The sequence below is a fragment of the Ctenopharyngodon idella genome, chromosome 17 (assembly GCF_019924925.1).
Source record: "Ctenopharyngodon idella isolate HZGC_01 chromosome 17, HZGC01, whole genome shotgun sequence".
Lineage (NCBI taxonomy): Eukaryota > Metazoa > Chordata > Actinopteri > Cypriniformes > Xenocyprididae > Ctenopharyngodon > Ctenopharyngodon idella.
Genome location: NC_067236.1, coordinates 19680997 through 19706434, shown reverse-complemented (window position 1 = coordinate 19706434; position 25438 = coordinate 19680997). Strand labels below are relative to the sequence as shown.

At 36.3% G+C, this 25438-nt stretch overlaps 2 protein-coding genes across 8 annotated transcripts in view; both read left to right on the top strand.

Moving 5' to 3' along the window:
- Positions 1 to 5152, top strand: part of LOC127498266 (pleckstrin homology domain-containing family G member 3) — a 54115-nt gene extending 48963 nt beyond the window's left edge. For all 6 annotated transcript variants that reach the window (XM_051867430.1, XM_051867429.1, XM_051867428.1 and 3 more), the window contains 4 exons: positions 564 to 668; positions 1267 to 2686; positions 3430 to 4183; positions 4324 to 5152. In XM_051867430.1, coding sequence (XP_051723390.1) covers positions 564 to 668; positions 1267 to 2686; positions 3430 to 4183; positions 4324 to 4330 — 2286 coding nt within the window. In that variant the 3' untranslated portion in view covers positions 4331 to 5152. The remainder of the gene's footprint in view (positions 1 to 563; positions 669 to 1266; positions 2687 to 3429; positions 4184 to 4323) is intronic.
- A 2256-nt stretch (positions 5153 to 7408) lies between these two features.
- xgb (x globin) lies at positions 7409 to 25410 on the top strand. Of its 2 annotated transcripts, none has more exons than XM_051867440.1 (5): positions 7409 to 7749; positions 14438 to 14545; positions 19927 to 20047; positions 21868 to 21948; positions 25265 to 25410. In XM_051867440.1, exons 1-5 carry the CDS (start codon positions 7580 to 7582, stop codon positions 25388 to 25390), a joined length of 606 nt encoding a protein of 201 aa, XP_051723400.1. In that variant the 5' UTR covers positions 7409 to 7579; the 3' UTR covers positions 25391 to 25410. The 2 variants fall into 2 exon arrangements, with proteins under 2 accessions (XP_051723400.1, XP_051723401.1); XM_051867441.1 differs by lacking the exon at positions 25265 to 25410 and adding an exon at positions 22071 to 22190 and having other exon boundaries at positions 7410 to 7749.
- Positions 25411 to 25438: the final 28 nt, after the last annotated feature.

Sequence of the window (25438 nt, the reverse complement as noted above, 5' to 3'; positions counted from 1 at the left end):
TAATCATCCGTAAGCGTGTGTGTCTTGTTTAAGACTCTGCTCTGTGGACACTTGACCTACAAATTTAATGCCGTCTTCAAAATGTGATTTTCAAAACATTTCTCATTGACATTACAAGACTGTATGACTGAAGAAATATTTTTCTACCTAAATGCATGTCATTATTAAGATCCAATGCATAATAATACAGGACGTCGGGTGTCTCAAAGTGTTTTCGCACTTGGAGCCACAATAAGATTTTTTTGATTGAAGTTCGACTTCAAAGGGAAATTTAACTGTCAAATTTTGGGGGTGGAGGTCGGATGGCTTGCCTTCCCTAATTAAATTAAACAAAGGTTCCTGTTTTATTGTGTTTTGTTTGATGGCATACAAAAGCAATTTCAGAAGGTCACTTGTCTGTGGAAAAACATTGAAATGCATGGATGCTTTTAAATGAATTGCAAATGTTTATAAAAGGTTGAAATGTCGCTAAAGTACACACAGGATAAATGACATCTGGCAACTGTGAGCAGAGCGTTTTGATCTGTTAAATTGCTGTAATTTTCTGTATTGTGTACTTACAGGACAGAGAAGGTTGTTGTGAGAACTGGCCAATGAACAAGAGCAGCCAGGCATCTTGTGAAGAAAAGCCTTGTGAAACGAATAAAAGTTTGACTCTCTTTGGACAGGTAACATCATGTATTATGAACCTCATAATGGATCTTTCACTCTAGGAAACTCAACAAAAGAGCTGAAAAAAAAACCAACATTGTGCTTTAGTTGTCAGTGACTAATGTTTGAATCAAATTTAACATTTGAATGTGTCTATAGGGCAGTCTATCATGTATGTCTGATGTTGTGCTTGTCAAATGGATAAACGTTTCCTGTGGTGATGACTTGTGGGCAAACCTTCACATTTGAGCATATTTTTCACACATTCATGTTGCCTTGTGAACTTCTCATTAATTAAAAATGAATTCTGAATTCATCTGTGTATGAGGTTGCTTCTAGAAATGCTGCGGGAATTGTGTTGTCAGCATTCACTTTTCTTACTTGGCTAAACGTAAACGAGGGGAAGGGTTGGTTTACAAAGACTTGTTGGAAATACAAATTGCAGCTGTCTCTCAAAGCTAGATAAATTACACTTGTTATTTCATGCTGGTCACTTAGCCATATGGGAAATGTTGAAGATTGAATTAAGTTATCTTCATATCCTCAATTCTTATCTTCTTCATAGCTTCCTGTATATAACTCACAATAACTCTCTTCACTCTGTCTACTTTCTAGAGCACAACTTGGGAACACAATTCACAGAACACAGTTCCTCTCAGAGAGTCAGAGGAGACGAGGATGGACCTATCGGATAATTATCCTGAATTGTGTGGGACAATAATGGAAGATCCAGAGATAGTAGACCTCAATTATGGAGGACGAGAAATTGGAGATAATATAAAGGACAGTGTGAATTTCTCATCCCCTACTCGACTAGAAGTGCAGGAAAAGGAAGGGATGACTCCATCCCGAAGTAACCTCTTGGAAGATGTGCAGAATATGGAGGTCGATGTTGCAGTGCCTAGTGGATTCTTGTCTTCATCCATGCTGGACAAGGCAAGGGATATCCCAGAGCGGTGTACCAGCAACCTTTCTCGAAGTAATAGTCTAGGAGTCAAAGGGTCGTTTGACTTCGACTCTTTGGAAGGTAGAAGAAACCGTTTGCTGAGCGGCAGTGCTGAGCCTCATGAGAAAGACAAATCCCAAGAATTTAGTCAGTCCACTCCAGAACCATTAACAGAGACTGTTCCTGAGAGCCTGTTCATACCTCAAATGAAACAAGACACCCTTTCCAAAAAGGACAGATTGCTCATACATAAGATCAAACACTACTATGAACATGCTGAGCACCAGGATGCCAGCTTTGCCGTTAAACGCCGAGAGAGCCTTTCGCACATCCCTGCAGGCCTAGTCCGTAATCTGAGTCAACAGCTCAATGACCTTGCAGATGAAGATTCGGCATTACACAGGAGGGGGTCTTCTGTAACCAGGCCAACTTTATGGTCTGTCTTTAATCTACCAGGCTTGGACGATGACAAGAAAGCAAAGGACAGCTCTGACTTTGTGGTTTCTGCAAATGGCAAAGAGTCCATGCTCGGACCTCAAAATGGGAATGAGCAATTCCAGCCCGGATCTGACATGGTTAAGGTGTGGCAAGACATGGAAGTGGAGATCATTGGGTCTTCTGGAGAGCATCAGGACTTGGAGAATTCCCAAATGACTACACCTGTACACGAGACAAAAGCGGAAACCAGTAAGATGAGCTCTGATAGTGGACTTGGGGAACCTCTACTAATATTGGAAGAATCTGATGAAAGCTCAACCTCATCCCCAATCAACAACATCTTAGAAAAGGACAAGATGCAAGAGTTTCGGAGCCAACCAAACAAGGATCACAAGCTCCAAGAGTGCCACAAGGTCAACCACCCTTCCCTACCAAGGATCATCTCTTTAAGGTCCGCCAATGAGGATGACCTCATCCTTCAAGATATGGATAAGATGAAGAACAAAGTGTTCCAGATGGCCAGGCAATACAGTCAACGTATCAAAAACAGCAGACCGACAGTAAGGCCGAGGCCCAAGATCTCAGAGAACCATTTCACACCTAAGAACCTGTCTTCGGTCATGGAGGAGAGACCTCTGGGAAAGGAGAAAGGTGGGTGTAGTGTCTGAGTAGGCACTTTCTTTTCCAAACTGACAATTCACTTTTACTTGAGGGACAATCCCCCAAATTGCGGTTAAGTTTCTTACTTAGTGGTTATTGTTTACAACTTTTTGGTTACCAATCCAGACCATTGGTATCCACATATTTGCTCACAGACTTGAGACGATTACAATATAGAGATGGAGCATTTGATGGATAGGAATGTGCAAGATCCATTTTGAGGTTGTGTAAAGAGGTGTGTCAAGATTGAAATCAAGTGGGAATACAGTGAATTGGATTTCCGAAAGCACAAGTGCACTTTCCTATCTGAAATTCTCATTGGCCAATGGATTCCTACATCAGAGTGCATTGCAGCAAGTTTGGATTGCATGATTGAGCAAACCCTTGTGTAATTCCTCCACATCCTTGCGACGCACAATTCCCTTTAGAAATCAATGGATTTGCAGTGTTCTCTGGCATAGTGTAAACCAGGGGTCTCCAAACTCGGTCCTGGAGGGCCACTGTCCTGCAGAGTTTAGGTCCAACTTGCCTTAAAACACCTGCCTGAAAGTTTCTAGTATGCCTAATTAGACCTTGATTAGCTGATTAAGGTGTGTTTAATCGGGGTTGGAGCTAAACTCTGCAGGACAGTGGCCTTCCAGGACAAAGTTTGGAGACCCCTGGTGTAAACTCTGTGTGTAAAAGCACACTTATTTGTCAAAGCAGACTTTTAACCACTGCTCTTTTGTGCATAGGCATGCCTGACAGGACACTGTTGCTGACCTTGAATGAGCAGGACATTATCCCGGACTCTAAGACTACTAGTCCATCTTCCAGCCTCAGTTCTCCTGGAAGTCCTCAATTGCCATACATTTGCAGATTATATGCCCAGAGACCACAAAGTCCAGTACAAACAGAAAGCTTCCACTGGCCAGATGTCAAGGAGTTGCGCTCCAAATATACCAATCATAGCCAAGAGTACGCTTCCTCTCGTCCGTTCCCAGTGGGTCGCAGTTATTCTTTTCCAGAGAGAGTTCTGGACAACGGAGGGAAGTCTGAGAAGTCCGGAGCATCACGTTCCTTGTCTTGTTCATCCTCTTCCTGCATTGTCCCAGTGCAGAGAAGTACATCCACAGATTCTGCATGTTCCAGCAAAACCCTTGAAGCTGAAGATTTGCCTTCACTATGTAGAGTTAACACTTTAGGTTTTGACTTGGGGACACCACATGCACTTGAGCAACCGGACAGCTGTTGTGACAATGGTCAAGATACCCTGTCCAACCTAATTGTAGTCGAAGGGGCAGCAGGAGGTGAGGATAGTAATGAGAAACAACTAAGATGGGATGCTGTTTCACAATCTGAACTTGCAATGGCGAACAGTACAGAGCAAAACTTCAGTGCATGGATGGATGGAGGTCACCCACCATGCTCATTTGAAAAAGCGGAGAACAGTCAACATAGTTTGGTTAAAAACCTGCGTGAGAAATTTCAGAACCTGAGTTCTTATACGTGAGTCTTACAAAGCAATATTTTTACTCTAAACACTCAGAACCTTAAAATATCTACTATTCTCCAAAATGTCATTTAGCCACTGTTTGAGAAGCATAGTACATGATGTCTTACGTAGGTTTGGCGTTTTGCATTTTCAGAGCATGAATCTTAACCTCCAGCTGGAAAAGGGATGCCTGAGGACCTCAGAGAATATATTTATAAAATTTGCATTTGTAAATACATGTATATTTGAACTTTTCTGCATTATTTTGTGCATATAGCAATGAGATGTAAACATTTGTTAAAGGAGCTGGCTGTGGTACTGTCAATTTTTTGTAATGTTAAGAAAAGTGGTTAAATACCTGATTATTTTTTCGGTCATTTTGCAATAAAAAGCAATATGCTCAGTGCATACTAAGTTACAAATGCACCCATGCTTGGTAAACACACATTTGTTATCAGAAAAGTAAAAGCACTGCAATATTGAATGCAATCTGTTAGTTATTTTGATCAGCACTGCCTGATGTCTCTTCACTGTTTGTGTTCGAGCACTGACCAGAGGAAAGAGGATAATCTCATAAAGACATCATTCCCCACTAATGAGGAGAAAACTGGAAATTATAATCAGATTAAGCCAGATGGATGATAAACAATGATAAAGACTGATGTCATTCTCAAAAATAATGGAGAAGTCATTTGAGCAACATATTAATGCACAGTCACAGAAAGTGTCTTCCTCACTGTATTTGGGTAAATAGTCTTGTTTAATGGGAGTTATTATAATCTAACTGGTTTTGGTTGTATTTTTCTGCTCATTGGTGGGGTTGATGTCACTGTTATCTTGTATATTCAAGCCTTTTTATTTATTTGAATTGGTGTAAATATTATGCACAATGCCTTTGTCAGCTTATAGTGACAATTTGTAAAAATGTTCAGTTTATATTCTATTTTTCTGTCATACATTAAAAGAAGCTTTCCACACTGTAATCATTATTCCCCTCATCCTATTGTCCTTCATTATATCCTGTTCACAATGTTACTGCATTCGTTTTTTGTTTGTCTTTTTTCCTGTATCAAAATGAGTCTGCATGACTTAGGGGCATATTGCAGTTTAATTAGTTTATGCACCTTTTAATCAGCTTTAAGAACATGCAGGTAGAATATGGCATAGATATGATTAATGACTTCCATGGAAGGAGCAGAAAAGCAGCCTTAATCTCATCCTGGATTACAGATAATAACCCTTCGAATGGATATATGGAGTATAAGTACCTTATTGTGAGCAAGTAATGATTTAGCAGATGCTTTTTATGTACTTACAGGACATTTATTACATGGACAGTCTCTCTGGGGCAACCCAAAAATGAAAAATGAAAATCCCTCCATTGATAACTACTACTTTAACGCTTCAAAAAAGAGATCATAAAAATAAATCATATGAATTGAGCGGTTTAGTCCAAATTTTCTGAAGAGACTCGATCGCTTTATATGATAAACAGATTGAATTTAGGCTTTTATGCACATATAAACACTGATCGGCGAACATAAACAGAAGCTCAACTGTACATGCTTGTCACACAAGAACTACGTAACACAGGAGAATGAACCTCATTGGTTCTCGCACGAGTCAAGCAAACATGCTTGAGCTTACGTTTACCACAACTGATCGTGTCTCAATTCATGTGGATTAGTTTTACGACCTATTTACTGTCAAAGGAGGGACAGAAATCTCTCTGATTTTATTTAAAATATCTTTATTTGTGCTCCGAAGATGAACGAAAGTCTTACGGGTGTGGAACGACACGAGGGTGAGTAATTAATGACAGCATTTTCATTTTGGGGTGAACTAAGTGACTTGCTCTTCAAACCAACATCTTTTAGTTGCCATCCCAGATCTAGTAGTTTTGTGTTTATTATATCTGACAATCCCCCGGTTTCACAGACGAGGCTTAAGCTAGTCCTAGACTAAAATGCATGTTTGAGCTGTTTTAACTGAAAGCAACTTCAGTTTTTTTCTAGTGTACCTTTATAAAAGCTACTTAAATATCCTAATTGAACTAAGATCTAATCCTGGCTTAGGCTAAGCCCTGTCTGTGAAACCGGGCCTATGTTTTATACTCCAAGCCTAAATATTGAATAGATTCGGTAACACTACAATAAGGATCCATTTATTAACATTGGATAACATTAGTTAAAGCTGCAGTCCGTAAGTTTTGCCTCTTTGTCGCCCTCTCTGTTTGAAACCTGCAACTGCAGTTATTTGCGGAATAATCATCTGTACGTGGGTTGTGCATCGGCACGGCTCCTCAGAGCGGATGAATCTAATGTTTGCTGTCAGTCACCGCACCGGAGGATGCTGTACTTCGGAATCACAGATTCTACATCTTGGAAGTATGACCAAAATAAGAATTTTCACCGGAAAATGTCATCTGAACAAGTAACGTCTGCCACTTTTGTTCTGACCAACTGAGAAAAAAAGCAATAAATCGCGCAGCCAATGGTGATTAAATCTAACGACCGCTTAGCTTGGATCACATCAAACCATGCAAATTATTATTATTGTTATAATTTGTTCTCAAATTAACAACATCAGCATTGCGTGACTATTTAGTGTGCGTTTCCTGTAGATTTGAATTTCTGTAGCCACTCCGCAGTCTCCGTCTTTTCCTTTTGACTACGGGTGAATCTCCAGTTGTCACTCATGATTGTCCTTTGCACCTTTCTGGATTACAATCCGCCATTAAAATGTTTATTTATTCCATTTATTTAATGTTTATCTATTATTTAGTTTAATTATTATAAATGATCCATCACCTGCAGCATCCTCACATGGGATTTAGCCTTTTAGCTGGGACTCCTCTTCTGTGTAAACAGACGTGACGTAATGACGCAAAGACGAACGGCTGCATGATCGAATTTCCCGCGGAAACCTACCAGTACCGATTTTATTATAAAACTTTATTACAAGCTTACCGTTGTGAATCAGGCTAAGGTAAAGAGATAGTTTTGAGCATTGGCTGGTTATGTACTTGCTCAAAAATTGATTTTGGATAATTTTTAACCAAAAAAAGTTACGGACTGCAGCTTTAACATTAACCAGTATATATAATTAATATACTTCATAGAAAGTGTGACAAGATTTATGTGGCATTCAGCAATGAATTGAAAATATCTGAATGATTTTACTGTTTTGAGGATCTCTCTCATGTAATGATGATGATGATGATGATGATGAACTCCTCCCCTCCCGGTGAGCAGTTTCAGGTTCTGAGTCTCTGAAGGTCTGACTCCAGACAGTCATGGAGAAGCAGAGCGACACGGACAGCTAGAAACACACAGCTAACCCAACCAGCTGACTGAAAACTAACCAGCAGCGGTTTGTCTGACAGCTGAGGAAGTTTCGCTCGTGTCAGGATGGGCTGCGCGATATCAGGATCCGGATTGACACCGAGAACACAAGAGAGCAGAAACACTGAGGACGAGAGTCCGGCGCGTCTCACCCCGCGTCACATACACCTGATCAAAGAGTCCTGGAAAGTCATCCAGGAGGACATCGCCAAAGTGGGAATAATCATGTTTGTCAGGTGAGAATTACCTTGTGAATTATTGCAGCTTATATCTAACTCACGTTTGTTTGTATATCGCTTCAAATCAGCTTTACATAAATTGCATGTTTGATTTTATCTTTCATTCGTGATGTCAGTTAGCAAACATCAACGTGAAAACAAATCCACGTTAAATATTAATAACAGATAGTGATATGTTAAGACCCGCTGATGCTTCACATTAGCTTAATGACTAATATTTAACAACATATCGCTATATTACGTCATGTCTCGTGGTCCAAACCGATGAAAACTGGAGTATGGCAGACCGGGGCAAGTTGTCCCAATAGAAATCTGATGTAGCCTATTGTAATGTATTACAGCCTATTTAATGTCTAGATTTTAGATTTATTAAAATGTGGTGAATTGAGAGTGATTGGGACACTTTTTGCCATTGAGATGACTTGGAGAAAGTTCCAAATTCCCAATCAACCTGAATTCACCCTATATATATATATATATATATATATATATATATATATATATATATATACATTTGTTTCAATTTTTCAGATTAATATTTTCTACCACTTTTTACCATCCAATCAATTCACTACGAATGAAATTAAGTCCCGCCTCTTTTTGCATATTCTTTTTACATTATGAAAGCGAAATGGCATTTCACATTGACTTTACTGTCGTCTAGCATTGTACTTTATGTGTGAGTGTTTGCTCACTACAGATGAATGTGAGTTTTTCCTCTTGGTTGCGTTTTTAATGCATCTCTGGCATCATGAAAAATTACGATGTGCGACTCAAAAGAAAAGTGCAAACAGAAAAGCTGAATCAGACTGAACCAGGTTAAAATAATGATTTTGAAGCTACTTTCACAGAGTCTCTAGAGAGCTGATGCACCATTTATATCCATATTAACTTCAGGTGTACTGTACCAGTTACTGTTCTTTTGTGCTACAATGATGCTAAATTTCCATATAATGGCATGTATATAGATGTACTCTATATAAGAGCATTTTTAGAAAGAGTTTAATCTAATTAAAGGCATTTCATACAGACAGTGACTTGAATACACCAAATGTCCAGGTGATGCCTGAGATTGCAGTGGATAAAAAGTGTTATGAGCGCTCGTCTAATCTTTTATTGATTGTTGTATTAAAACTATTAATTTGTATCTAAGCAGTGCTAATTATTGTGTTCTCTGTATTCTGTTATTGTTGCCTAATGAATTGATTTCAGATCTGTATTGTGACAGAAACATTTGCTGAGAGAACAAGCATTTCTTTTTTCAGTAAATTGATTTCATAGTCATTTCTGGGGTTATTTTCCTGGTATCAGTATTAATGGATAAATAGCAGTGATGTGTCCATCAAACAAACACACTGTTGAAGTATATAAATCTATCCGAAGACATTAGGACACAGCAGAACACACCTTTGCGCCTCATGTAACATTGATTTGTGAAACTCATGAGGACGCTGCAGTTTTTGTGTGTGAAACAGCTGTTATTATGAAGATAAGACTGCAAATGAATCTCATTTAAACATTTAAAGAGTTTCAAATCACAAAAATGATGAAAGGATCAGACCTGAGGAGTGTTTGAATGAGATTCATCAGATCCGTTCTCTTCACTAAAATCGCTTTTTTACATGTTTGAAGTCTGTGTCTTTTAATCAGTTGGTGTTTTGGTGATTTTTAGTCAGTGTGTGAATGTTTAATCATTTCAAACTTAAAAGGGGCTATATGTAGATTCAGAAACCCTTGTTTTTAGTGACACCGGTGGCCGTTAAGTGAACTGCAGCCTCGCACTCGTGCACACGTAATGCACAACTCAACGTGATTCAAGGCCCGATATACCCACGACGAAGCTCTTTTTCGTACTTCGTTTAGAAGTAAACGAAGCTGGAAATACCTTTTCAGCAATATTAACGATCATCCCGACGCCGTCCACGCTGCTGAGAGTGAGATGAATATGTAAATATGTGCCGCGCGCTTTCCACTCAATAACAAAATAAACACAAAATGAGAAAACAGCCATTATAAAAACATCTTGATCATAGTGATTATATGTTTGCACCAGCTCTAAGATTCACCGTCATTATGTCGACGGATGAGGTAATTAAAATTACACTGTTATGATAGTTTAAGTATTATTTGAATGCGTGACACATTAACATTACAATATGGCTCTTTCGGCATTATCCTGAACATTGTAAGCATTCATTTAATGTGTAATTGAACGGAAGAAGCTCTCGGGAGCGCGCGTAACCGTCACATAATTTTGATTTTCCCGGCAAAAACGTCCCGAGTCCTTCACATAAATATCAGTCAACAGGCTTTCACAGGAAGTCGGGTGACTCGTTTTTTAAGTTTCGTTACAAGCTGTTCACACATTGGCAATAAAAAAAGCGATTAATACATGAAAATTCCTACATATACAGCCATTTTAGTGAAGCGTGTTTGTGTTTCTAATGCAGTGACATTTAGACATTTTTACGTTTGACTTGCAGTAAGTTTGAGGCCACTGTAAACATCAGACTAATACTTTAAGAATACATCCAGCCTGCTGTAGTTCATATTCCTGATAAAAGCTCATGAAGTTCCTCATTAAGTGGATCCTGTGACCATGGAGAAGGAACCAGCATGAAGTTGTCGAAAGGATCACAGTGTTTCTATTCCAGGTTTCCTGTCCTGCTGTGGCCAGAGAAACTCATTATAGTTCCACAGGAGAACGAGAAAGAACAAGCACTGATTTCATTTAGATTGTTTTTGGACACTTAAATCACACTTAATCCTTGAATTATGGTCAAATTCAGGATACGATCCCTATGGTGCAGGTCAAATTGACCCTATAATTGGATTCAATATAATACACCAACAATCAGAAGAAAAAAATAATACTTTATCATTAATGGTTCTCACACATTACAAAAAATGACAACTTATGATTTTTTTAAAACTGTAATTACCAACTATTTTTTAGACTTTTTTTCACAAACTAAATTTTATAAACAGATTTGTATGAAAGCTTGTTTCCACTAGGGAAGAAAAAATAAAAATAAAAAGTAACTGCGTCTTTTTATCTCTCAATTCTAACTTTATAACTCCCAATTCTGAGAAAAAAGTCAGAATTGTGAGTTATAAACTGGCAATTGCAAGAAATAAAGTCTGAATTGTGAGATAAAAAGTTGCAAATACATTTTTTATTTTTGTATTCCATGGTGGAAAAAAGCTTCCATTGTATTGCAACTGTTTTTTGTTTTTTAATATTTTTAAAAACATTTTAAACAGAAGAAGTGTGAAAAGCTTTCCTGCAGCTCAAACAGTAGAAACACAGCGCTCGCAACGCCAAGATCATGGGTTCGATCCCCTGTGAAATTGTACGGCAAAATGTGTGACATTTTGTTCGTATAAAAGCATCTGTTAAATGCATGAATGAAAACGGCCTCGCATCTAACAAAAATATGTTCTGAGAATGTTTTGCTAACGTTTACATTAAGTATTAAAAACATTATTTCTGAATATTCTGAGAATGATCAAAACGCCCAGTTTTTTTTTTTTTACATGTTTTAAAAATGTTTTTCTTCTTTATGTGAACATTAGAGAAAACAAGGGAATGTTTTCACTATTTTCTCATTTTGCAAGTATTATGGGAACATTAATTTTAAATCTTCTCTAAACATTCAAAAAAGAAAAAAAGTAGTAACATTTAAAAATAAAATGAAGACGAACGTCCAACAAAAATGTTTCAGAAAATCGTTCCATGAATGATGTATAAATAATATTTTTGTGGTAAATATTTCATTTCTAAATGTCATTGCATGTGATCAAATATCAACACAAGTTTCATTTACTGCAACAAAAGATGTACAAACACGCTTTGCACCTGAAAGACACTTGATCTGATGAAGGACATTCAGTGCTCAAACACTCTTTGGGTTTTTCCATCTCAAATGTCTGAATGAGATAAAATGCCTCTTCACTTGCAGTGCTTTTATGATGCATCATCATAATAACAGCTGTTTTCGCATACAAAAATGGTTTCACAAATGAATGTTGAGTTCGCAGCAAATGTTCTCGCTGCTGACAAACGAATGTCTTAATGTGCAGCTCATAAACTCCTCATGAACATCCGTTCAGATTCTCATCGCCTCAAACTCAAGCTGACCTGATGTTCTCCAGTCAGTTTATATGATGCATGCACTGTAAAAATGAGTTTTTGAAGTTGTAAATATAACATAGATTATTGGAGTTACTATTTCAGTCTTTCTACTTAAAAACTTATGGTTTAATTCAGTGTTATTATTTGTGAAATTTACTAGTGATTTCTTCCAAAGTAAATCTTAGGCTACACCATTTTTTTCAGTGTAGGCCACTCAGTTGTGACCTTCCTAGTGTGAGAAAAAAGCATGAGAGTTTCCTAGACAACCAAAACCTTCAGTGATTAGACTGTAACAGTCGGATGATTTGATCACACACCGGAACATCTGGAAAATCAGGAACATCCTTCACTGAAACTCTCCGGATATTAAGGAAAGCCAGACAGCGAGGCTAGAAGTCTTAGCAGATCATTATAAACAGGGCCTAAAACTAACTTTTTGTAATGACACCAACATTTTACATACCAGTGAAAATTCACAGTTCTCTATTCCACAGCTAAAACTGCTAGCCTAACTAATATAAATGTAAAACATTATTAAAGACAAGTAAACAGTCAGTAAATAAAAGAAACAAATCAAACTACAAGCAATAGCACAAATAAATACAGTAGAACAAACATATAAAATGAAATGAACACTAGTAACAGTAGTTTTCAGGTATAGAAATTGAATGAAGTAATCAAATGTGAAATAACACTGAATAGTCTTCACTAAAGTTATTCAGTCAAAAACAAAAAAGTGTTTTTTTTCTTTGTCTTTTGTTGTTTGATTAACATTAAAAACAGGCAGCAGCAGGTTTATTAGGCTGCTGTCACTTTAAGAGCTGCACGGATCCAATACACATGAGTTTATTTTCTCAACTGTTTACGTTCACTTAAGACATAACTGACTATGTTTACTAGGATACTTGCCAAGACAGGCGTTTTTTGATATAGTTTTGTGTGAATATGTCCGTTCACATGCAATAAGACATGAAAGAGAACTCAATTCAGTATTCGCACGCTGTCTGAGACACGGCTTTCTGTGAGCAAACATCCGAAGTGCGCGCACAGAAAGCCGCGTCTCAGACAGCGTCAGACAATTTTCCACACAGCGTGTGAGTAGCAAATTCAGTTCCCTTTCATGTCTTCTTGCGCTTGAATATTTACATTGTCAAGGCTTAAGCTTTTGTGATGATGCAGCACTGGCCCATCAACCGTCACAAGTGTCGGTAACCTTCATGATCTCACAACCGTGCATTAGAACTCATAATTATAAACCAGTGCATGTGTCTTTAAAGTGTGTAGATGATGTTCACACAGTATGTCTGTATTATTATTCTTGTTGTGTTACGGTACTTTAATTAGTATCCTCTCTGTCTTCTGTAGTATTTGTCATTACACATTATCACACATGTAACTCTTGTAACCCTCTTATAAACACTCCTAACCCTCTGGTGCTCTTCGGTTATTTTTTACTGAACATTTTTACTTTTTTAGATTGTTTTACTTCATTGGAATGGTACGAAACTTGGTAAAGATTTTGGCACAATTCGAAAAGATTGAATGGTCCTGAAAAAAATAGTCACACTTGTGCTCCACGGTCAAAAACAACTGCATTGGAAATGAATGTGAGACAAATTTAATCTAGTGGAAACATTTGGTACTGCGACCAAACAAAATCTTACTGAAAGCTCATTTTTTAATATATTACCTTAAATTTGCAGCAAAACTTGTTTAGATTTATGGCTTTGATTTTCTCACAGTTTTAGAGTAAAACATGTTTTGGAAAATATACATTTGATGTAAAAATTCATATAAAAATAGTATTTTTGTGCATTTTTCAAAACAATAAATGTAAAATTCTATAACTTTTATTTTTAAGTTCACATCTTTAAACTTTTTTCACTTCAGCAATAATGTGCTAAAGTATCATCTTTAAAAAGAGACTAAACTTCAGTCTGTGCTCGAACGAGTTCAAGATTTATTACAGTTTTAGTTGGAAATTTCATTTTCAGGTCCATGCTCAAAAAGTGAATAAATGGATTATAAACTACTGCATAAATATAATTTAGTACCATAGAATCCCCTAAAACACCAAATATATATAAAAAAAAAACAAAACAAAAAAACATTGAACTCAAATATAGTACATTCATTTCATTGAAATAATAATAATAAAAAAATTGTCATTTTTGCCCACCACACGAACAGCACCAGAGGTTTTCACAGTAATGCCATAGAAGAACCAGTTTTGGTTATTTCAGTGATCAGTTCTCAAAAGAAGCGTTTTTTCTTAGTGTGAAGAACATTTTAATAATCTAAAGAAGCTTTTTCCACTATAAAGAAAACAACACAAATATATCCACTTCTGAAGAAACAGCTTATAGATCAGTTTGAACTAGTTGAAACCAGCATTAAAATGCCCAAAACATACATACAAACCAGTCGGCTGGTTTATGGATATGGTAAGATGGTAAGACTCTGAGACGAATGGAAGTATTTCAAAGAGCTTCCTCTCAGGAAACTACTTAAATATGAGTTTTGTCTGAATGTGTGTCATCTTTGTAACAGGTTGTTTGAAACCCATCCGGAATGTAAAGACGTCTTCTTCCTCTTTCGGGACGTGGAGGATCTGGAGAGGTTACGGACCAACAGGGAGCTCCGTGCCCACGGCCTGAGGTCAGTATTCACCTGCATCACACCATCCACACTTCATAGTGGTCAAAGGTTCATTCATAGTCATGTCCTGCATCTGCTTACACACACATCCTTACATCTTTGCTGCCCTCATATGATAACTAGGGCTGTCAGCAGATTAAAATGGCAGAATTCTTCCAAAATATAGTGCGTTACATTTACATTTATGCATTGAGCAGACGATTTTATCCAAAAAGAGGAACAAAAGCATCATTCATCAAACAGCCAACAATAAGTGTAACATACAGTGCCAGGTTTATTAGACAACTATATTAGGAAGTGAGCTAGAGGAGATGAGAAATACAGAGCAGCTATGTTTTTTTAATAGTGTGAGTGTGCGAGTGATGGAGTGCTTGTGGAAGATCAACATCCTGATGTGCGAATGAAACAAAAGCTCTTTATATCACTGCCATGATCTGGTCTGTAACGGCTCATTATTTCTGCTCCCTAATGAACATGAGACATGCATCGCCCTTCTAATGCCTTTACACATATATTTATAAGAGCCTGGATTGATTTCATTAACCTGTCAGAGATAATTAGCAGCTGAAGACACACATCAACTCTTCCTCAAACCAAACACTATAACATATTTTTGGCACAAATTGCTTGTGATGTTCCAAATTTGTAAGTTGCTTTGCATAAAAATGTCCATGAACACATTTGAAATGAGGGAGGATACCAGACTTTGCAGACGGAGAAAAGAAAGATCAATATATGAGATAATATAGTACACTCTAAAAAATGCTGGGTAAAAAACAACCCAAGTTGGGTTGAAAATGGACAAACCCAGCGATTGAGTTGTTTTAACCCAGTGAATGGGTTGTTTTAGTCCATCAGTTGGGTTAAATGTTTGCCCAACATGCTGGGTAGTTTTATTTAACTCAACTATTGTTTAAAAATGACTATATGTCTGGCTTAAAATGAACCCAAAATAGGTTGGAAATTAAATATCAGACACATAATTACTAGAGGCAACAATAATAATCAAAAGGTGAACATTAATAAGAAATTTAATAAATGTTCATTTATTAAACATATTAATAAAAGTTCCAACAGACTTTGGGTTCATTTTAAGCAAGAAATACAGTAATTGTTAAACAATAGTTGAGTTAAATAAAACTACCCAGCAGGTTGAGCAAACATTTAGCCCAGCTGATTGACTAAAACAACCCATTCACAGGGTTAAAATAACCCAACCGATGGGCTAAAAACAACCCAATCACTGGGTTAAAACAACCCAACCGATGGGCTAAAAATAACCCATTTGCTGGGCTAAAAACAACCCAATCGCTGGATTAAAACAACCCAAACGATGGGTTAAATCAACCAAATCGCTGGGTTAAAACAACCCATTCACTGGTCTAAATCAGCCCTTTCTCTGGGTTAAAACAACCCAACCGATGGGCTAAAACACCCATTCGCTGGGTTTGTCCATTTGTCAACTTTTGTTTGTCAACCCAACTTGGGTTGTTTTTAACCCAGCATTTTTTAGAGTGTATGTTTGAACTTTTTGAGATGTGGCAACAAGCTTTTGTTAGAGATAGCATATATTTAGTCAGCCAGCGCAGTCCTTCTCGGGGCGACCTGTGAATATTCATGTGGGTCTAGGGCTCCTATTCGACATGTGGGACTTACATCCTCTGATTAGGGGATTGGTTACTCCCGTATCAATTAGACTAGGAGATTGGTTACTCCCATGTCAGGTATTCGACTTCAGATTTGGAGATTATTGTCGACCCAACTCAAGTTCTTTCTTTGTCTGCAGCCAAAATATGAAAGAACTGGGTCTGCAAAATGTATCTCACAGACTCAAACAAACAACAACAGCTGACACACAATAGAGGAGATGTACTTGCCTCTCTTCTTCAAGCCTTGCTGTGCATCGCCAATCAGAAGATTAACCATCATGCCAAATAAGCATTTCCTTCATGCCTAGAGACCTAATAATACTATTTGTATTTGTTTCCAAGTAGGATGATGAGTTTATGCAACACATTTGATATGAGACAAGATACCAGACTTTGCAGACGGAGATAAGAAAGATCAGTATATGAGATCGCATGTCTCAACTTTTGGAGAACAGGTACATCTTCAGGGTGAGAACTAAATGTCTCAATAGAATAGATGACTTTTTAAAGTGCTTCACACTTTTTCCAGCACTTAAAAGCTCTGAGTATTATCCAATTTTAATGTTATTTTTAAAAGTTTTAAAGATGAAGGAAAACTAACCCTTCTAGGCAAACAAACACTAAAAAAAAGACATGAAATTACTACTAGATGCCAGCAGAGAGGCAATTATTGACTCCCTAATATATGGAAAAGTCTCATGAAAAACAAAAACTTTTTCAAATTGTGACTGAATTACACAGAAAGCCAGTAAAGAGCGTGCCTTTTATAATCACTGAAGCTGTCGGTCAGTTCAGTATTGTACATTTAGTAAGAGTAGAACATTTACATTTTTCCCCATAAAAATGTTTTTGCACGTTACTGTTAATAAATTAATTTTATCCGCATCTCAATTCAAGCTCAGTGCTTTACTGTCAAATTTCCAATAAATAAACATGTAATATTATTAGTATCTGCACTTATTAATGCAAAACAAAAGTAATGTGATTAAATTACTATTGTAAATATACATTTTTATGATTTAAAAAAACAGCACCACCTTGTGTAGAACTTAGTAGCACTGCTCTCAAATGTTTGTCTGGAGCCCAAAAAAGAATGATTTTTTAAAAAATAAATAAATAGTTCTAGTAAGTGCTTTGGTTTGAGTGTCAGCTGTACTGCTAATTATCTCTGACAGGTTGATGAAATCAATCCAGGCTTTTATAAATATAAGGCATTAGAAGGGCGACGCATGTCTCATGTTCATTAGGGAGCAGAAATAATGAGCCGTTACAGACCAGATCATGGCAGTGATATAAAGAGCTTTTGTTTCATTCGCACATCAGGATGTCGAGTCTCACAGAGAGAAAAACAAAAGATCGAGAGCCAGTAGTGCTTTATTATAGTGAGAGACGTGACACTTTCAATTACCTTTGATTGATACACATCATGTGACGTGACCGAACACACGTGTGCTTATCTGTAGCCTACATACATACTGTATGCTAAATGTGGGAAAGGATGTGGTTTTAGTTTTTTTGTAAGGAACGCACCTAGATTTTATCTCTATGGCCCAAATGAAATCTTTAAGCAAGCAAAATACCAGATTAAGGTACAAAATTACTTAAATATAACTTAAAATACCACAGGAAAGATTGAGATTCTGACTAAATGAATCTGTTTTTGCACTGTAGTTGTCAATAAAGACACTTTTCAGTCTTACTTCAACATTTCATATTTAATTCAATGTGTTTATTGCTGTTTCTTTGTAATAAATTGCCAAATTTAGCAATTTTTGAGTGAAAAACATCAGCAATATGATCATCATAATCTGATCTAACTGTAGCTGTTTATAGTTGTCATGCAACTAAACAACGGTGCATTAATATAAAACGTGTCACGGTTGTGTGTTTATCTGCAGAATTCAGAGTGAGTCTATAATAAAAACCAGTGTTAAGAGGCACTACATGATGTTTGCTATTATTACCTGACAGCACTACACACCTACAGCGCTCACTAATTCACTGCGTTTGCTCCGGGTTTGAGTGTCGCTGCCGCTGAAATCCCCGGAACACCAATTACTGATTGAATCTCACGCTGCTTTAAAGGCCAAGTGGCTGTTGAGCGGCGCTGGCGGACATCAGCCGCTGTGACCCTGCGGGACGCGACGCAACTGTGACAGTCTGTGTTTGTAATGAGGCCGCGGGCCGCTCGCTCTTCACAGCATGAAAACACGACAACCGACCGACGTGCCCGCGGGCGGCGGCCGCGCTCAAATTAGGCCCGAACAGACATCGAGTGAGTGCTTGATTGACAATCTGTGATTCACACTAAACTTTAGCATCGCACACATTTACCACTGGAGTCTGTTTAGGGAAACAATTTAAATTAGTGACCAGAATGTCTGCCGAATGGGAGAATGTTTTACCACTTAAGAAAAATAAATCATGCTTTGGTAAATCTTACTTATGACACAAGTCGAAATTATGACATGAAAAGTCAATTATTAGGACATACATAGTTGAAATTATGGCATAAAAAGTCAAAATTATGACAAAAGTCATAATTATGGCATAAAAGTACAAATTATGACAAGTAAAAATTGTGGCAAAAATTAAAAATTGTAACATGTTATAATTGATATTAAACGTCATAATTATGATGTACAAAGTTGAAATGACAAGTCTTAATAATGACAAAAAGTAAAAAATTATGACACGTTGAAATTGTAACATAGAAAGTCATAATTATGACAAAAGTAAAAATAATGACTTTAAAAAACTTGAAATGTAAAATGTATGACATTAAGTCAAAATTATTATGACATACAAAGTTGAAATTGACATAAAAGCCACAGTTATGACATACTAAATAATAATTATAATATCATTTTGATGACAAAAAGTCAAAATTATGACAGGCTACTAAATTATAACTGATATGAAGTCATAATTATGACATTAAAGTCATAAGATATAAAATTAATATAAATTAATATATATAAATTATAAATTTTGACAAAAAGTAAAAATTGGCAAAAGTAAAAAATTATGGCAAAAATTATAACGTTATAACTGACATTAAACATCATAATTATTATGATGTACAAAGTTGAAATGACAAGTCATAATAATGACAAAGTAAAAATTATGACAGACGTTGAAATTGTAACAAAAAGTCATAAGTATGACAAAGTAAAAATTATAGCATGTCATTATGGAATAAAAAGTAAAAATTATGACATACTGAGTCATGACAAAAGCAAAAAATTATGGCATGAAAAGTCAAAATTATGACGTACTAAAATGGAATTACAGCAATCATGAGTGCATCAATTTTTCCTCATGAACAAACATTTGCTTTGATCCTTTGCATTTTGCATCAAAAGTATATTTCATAATTCTTTGGTAAAATTCATCTGATCATGAACCTTCAGTCCAACAAAAGGATTGTGTAAATAATCTTCACATAAATTCACAGTGATTACTTGATGACAAAATCCAAAAATGACAAATAAAATAACACTACAAACACTCATTGAGACGAGTTTGCATCTAATGTTTCTTATAATTCTGACTATAAATCTTTTAAGTTATTTTCACTTTTCATAATTTTGACGACTTATGTCATTATTATGATGTACAAAGCATGATTTTTGGCAGAAATGGGCTTCCACTCCTGCTGGAGCTCGTAGTGATTTGAAGGAAAGCTTTAGTAAGTCAGACGCCTGATGAACGTTGTGTTTCCTCCGGCAGAGTGATGTCGTTCATCGAGAAGAGCGTGGCCAGACTCGATCAGCTGGAGCGGCTAGAGACTCTGGCGCTGGAACTGGGCAAGAGCCACTACCGCTACAACGCGCCGCCCAAGTATTACGGGGTAAACATCACGTCAAACACGTTATTTGTGTGCGTGGATTGTTCTGTAACCTTCAGCGCTTCCATCCTGACTCATTCCCTCTACTGGACTGGAAATACAATACAATACAGTTCTGTCATCAACATCACACGGATCCTAACAGACATTTGCTTTGCTCATCTGTGCAGTTTGTGCCTTTTGTCTTTTTTCACATGTAGGCTAAAATTCTTCTGAGCATGGATCATCTGTGGGGGAAAAAGATGTTTCTGTACAACAATGGTTCACAGTCCATTTTGGTGTTTACTATTATTATTTTTATTTATTTTTCATTTTTGGTCGTTCTTGACAGCTGGGGATCACTGTGAATCAAAGCAAACGTTTGTTCATAAGGAAGAGTTGATGCGCTGATGATTGTTGTAATTCCATCTGTTGCCACTAGAGGCGCAGAAATGACTCACTTCAGCTCTAATGCTGGAAACCTCAGTGGATTGAAATTATAAATTCTACATGAATATATAAATTAATTCCTTAAGTCTTGAAATATTTGGTATTTTGCTGTTCTGTCTTGTGTTATTTTAGAAACATTGATATATTATTACACAGTAGTCAACATTTGAAGTGGATCAAAACCTTTCATCAAAGTTGTCCTAAAACTTTCTTAGTTCTAGTTCTTAAGACAACTTTGATTAACTTTTTTGATTCACTTCAGATGCTGACTACTGTAGTTCTGGTTAATATTTTGAATTAGATTTAATTTTTATATATTGTGTTTTCACTTTAACTTTAATTTTTTGTGTTTTTGTCACTTTTCTAGTTTTTTTTTTTTTTTAAATGTGTATACTTTTTAATTAATTTTTATTTATTAGTTTTAGTTTATTTTAGTTTGCATTGTTTAAAGGGTTAGTTCACCCAAAAATGAAAATAATGTCATTTATTACTCACCCTCATGCCGTTCCACACACGTAAGACCTTCGTTAATCTTCGGAATGCAAATTAAGATATTTTTGATGAAATCCGATGGCTCCGTGAGGCCTGCATAGCCAGCAATGACATTTCCTCTCTCAAGATCCATTAATGTACTAAAAACATATTTAAATCAGTTCATGTGAGTACAGTGGTTCAATATTAATATTATAAAGTGACGAGAATATTTTTGGTGCACCAAAAAAACAAAATAACGACTTATATAGTGATGGCCGATTTCAAAACACTGCTTCAGGAAGCTTCGGAACGTCATGAATCAGCGGTTCGGAGCGCCAAAGTCATGTGATTTCAGCAGTTTGGCGGTTTGACACGCGATCCGAATCATGATTCGACACGCTGATTCATAACGCTCCGAAGCTTCATGAAGCAGTGTTTTGAAATCGGCCATCACTAAATAAGTCGTTATTTTGTTTTTTTTGGCGCACCAAAAATATTCTCGTCGCTTTATAATATTAATATTGAACCACTGTACTCACATGAACTGATTTAAATATGTTTTTAGTTGTAGACTTTGGCAAAAACTTGATTTTCTCATCTTTTTGTTTAAAATGTTGGGGGGTTTTTTCATGAAACTTACCCACATTCAAGTGCTGATAAAAAATGCATAAATATAAAACAGGGTTTTTATTTATTTAAAAGCAGAGGCTCTGTTCTTTCTTTTGATATATTGCATGTTTAGATATTCATACAACAAAATATTCTGGGGGCTATTAACATTTTGTGAAAATTATCAAAAAATAGTGGCGCTGGCTGGATTTTTTTTGTGTTATTTTATTTTTTTTAAATGTTAAAATATTTGATTTGATTTGATTTCTGTTTGTTTTTAGTCAGCAGTAATGACCCTGTGTGTGTTTCAGTATGTGGGAGCGGAGTTCATCTGTGCTGTACAGCCCATACTGAAGGACAAATGGACGGCAGAACTGGAGCAGGCGTGGAAGGTAACGAAAGAGATTTGAGTTCATTCACCCCCTTCAAACCTGAGGATATTCACAGCATTTCATCCTAAAGTTCTGAGGTTTTTCTCATCTCGTCTTTGATGTATTTGGTTTTTCTCCTTTAGAGAAACTGATGATGTCTGGACACTTTCTCACATTTGTTGTTGTTGGTTCTCTCATTGTTTTGTCTTTTGCATCACTTGTAAGCAGTGATGGGAATAACGGCATTATAAATAAACGGCGTTACTTTTTTCAGTAATGAGTAATCAAATGAATTACTTTTTCCCCCGTTACAACGCCGTTACCATTACTATAATTGAGCTCACTGATGAGGTTTTCATCCGAGCACGCTCTCTCTCAGCCATAGGACCTGCAAAGTTTTGTTCTCTGGTGTGTGTGTGTTGGGCTGGGACACACATGCTAACTGAGTGTGAGTAGAGATGATAGACCTGCAAAGCGTTTTGTTGTAAAGAAATAGTACAGGTTAGTCATACACAAATATAATTTTAAACTGATAATAATGTACAATGCTCTGTGTGTGTGTGTGTGTGTGTCATACTAGATCAAAAATATGTGAAACAAGTTTTTTCTAGTCGACTAGTAGTTGTTCATTTAAGCCATTAATTGACTAATTACATTTATGTTAATTTAATTTCTTAAGTATTGGAGAGAATAAACCATAATAATGAGCATTTACGTAATATAGGCTATACAGCACTCAAGCGCATGAATAAAAAGCTTGCCATAAAGAACCGGCAAAAGTAATGATTATGAATGTGACAAAAACAGCAAGGAGATATTTTTATTGTTTATTAATAAAGTAATGTTTTCTGAATCAGTGTTGGCTGAGAAGATGAAGTTGACATAGCTGACTCTCATCATCTCCGCAGTGGACGCGCTTAGAGAGAGAATGCACATTTCATTCAGATTACATAATCAGAGTAGCCTATTTCTTTTCATTTTGAATTATTTCTTTTAAGCTTTCTATATTTTATAGATATTTCTCATGTCTGAGGCAAGCAGCCTATACGCTGAGTTTTGGTTCATTTAGCCTATAAGACGCGCTCCAGTTCACGCGCAAGTGATCGCGCCGGCGCCTCCATGTCATGATTACATTGTCTGCTATATTTGCTTCTTATTTATTAAATCCAGGCAATTGGTTGATGAAACATTGATTAAAAAAAAATGAAATTCACTTTAAAGAAAGGCTTTCTACAAAACAAAACTTAATGAAGTGGTCAAAATCATGTCTGACCCACTCAATCTTATGATGTATCCTGTCTTACTTCACTTTTCATAATCAAATATATGAAATTAAAACATAACATATATTTAAACATAAATATAAAAACTACGTTTTCTTTAATGGCTACCAACACGTAGTACAGTACAGAGTAATTTCATGTCATGAGCAAGAGCGGATCAAGAGTCACGAGTCGGATCAAGCATAATTTAATTTTAGACTTATATTTAATGTAAGTTATTTGACATTTGATTTTTTTTAAAGTAACGCAATAGTTACTTTCCCTGGTAATTAGTTACTTTTATAATGTTACTATTTGTGAGAACTATAACTAATTACTTTTTAAAAGTAACGTGCCCAACGCTGCTTATAAGTGACATATGAACGACTGATCTTACCAAAAATTCATAAGTTTTCAAATATTTTCTTGAGAATAAAATGACATTTTGTCTGTTCTAATACAACAAATTCAGAACTTTACACCGGTAAATCTTAATATATTTTCCATCTCTTAACATTTTCTTAACTCTTTCCCTGCCATTGACAGAATTTTCCGGCTTTCCATGTTTTCCATACGTCTTCTGAAAGAGTACAATCTCTGGATCAAAACAGGCAAAAAAGGAGCAGAAACAAAACAACATAATGAACAAACGAAACAAAAATTGTTCAGAATGTTGCTGTTTTATGAAACGTACCCACATTCAAGTGTTGATAAAATAGCTAAAATAAAACTTTGTTTAAAAGCAGAGGCTCTATTCTTTTTGCTATATTGTATGTTCAGATATTCATTCAACAAAATATTCTGGCCATTCAATTTTTGGGAAAATTATCAAAAACACTGGCGAGGAAAGAGTTAAAAATAGCAAGCGTTTCACGATCATTTTCTGAAAGTAGTCAATGAGATATGATCATATAATTACTACAGTATTTTATGTAATTAGTGATTTGTTGTAATGCCTAAAATTAGAAACAACCCAATGTTAATCAACCCAATTAAAACAACCCAATTAATCATTTTACCTTTTTAAGACACGTTATCCTAGCTTTATCTAACAATGATTTATTAACTGTTTCTCCACCAGCGTTTTTGATCATTTTCACAAAAATTTCATGGCCCCCAGAATATTTTGTATGAATATCTAAACATACAATATATAACAGACAACACTTTTAAACAACACAATTTTATTCTAGCTTCATGCATTCTTTTATCAACACTTGAATGTGGGTACGTTTCATAAAAAAAGCAACAATTTAAACAAAAAGCTGAGAAAATCACGCTTCTGTCAGAGACTTCGTCCGGATTCAGAATGACCAAAACACAGATGGAGTAGATCAAGTCCATCAACCCCCAAAAGCTCTATTCAGTAACGTTAGGCAGTTTTGATTTAGATGCTATTGAATGTTTGATGATCGTATTAACTTACCATCTATCGATTGTTTCTTCTTCTTCGCCATCCGCTGTATGAAGCTCCAAGATCACTTATAATATGCCCAGCTGATATTGTCGGGAGTTTTTTGTCTACTAAAATTTCTTGGAAAGATATTTTTGAAGTGTTTCGTGAGCACAACAATCCAAAAACACATTAAATGACAGTACAACCCACTGAAGCGATGTCTATCCCTCACAGCCGTTAAAATCAAAGATGGCGGTGCTGTGAATAAGGTCTAGGGCGGGAAAAGGACAAATAAAGCGGGTGTTGAATACCCTCAGTGCTTACAGTAGTGTTATGAAAAATGACTGGATTAGTAGATTAATGTTTAAAGGATTTTCTAGGTTCAAAACAACATACACTGAACTCATTTTGTCATTATAACCACACCAAATAATCTGTTTTTTTCCCATGTCAAACTTAATTTTTTTTTGGTATATCATCCATGAAAAATGTTTAGCAATGATATTCCTTTAGTCATGAAATACCACACACAACAACAGGTTAAAACAAGTCATTTGAGAATTTAAAGCTAATACTCATGATTTTCTTGCTGCACATGTATTCTACACCATGTTTACTGTGGGATTATGTAAATAGATGGTGTTGCAGCTGAACTTAGTCATGTGTTTTCCCACTCCAGACTCTGTTCCAGTACGTCACCGGGATCATGAAGGAAGGTTATCTGGAAGAAGAGCGAACCAAACGCAACGTCATGCTGACGACGTCCACCAAAGAAAGACCAGACAAGAGAAACACCATGATTTAAATGGCCGTCACTCATTTCAGACTGTTCAACACAACGCTCAGAAACCTT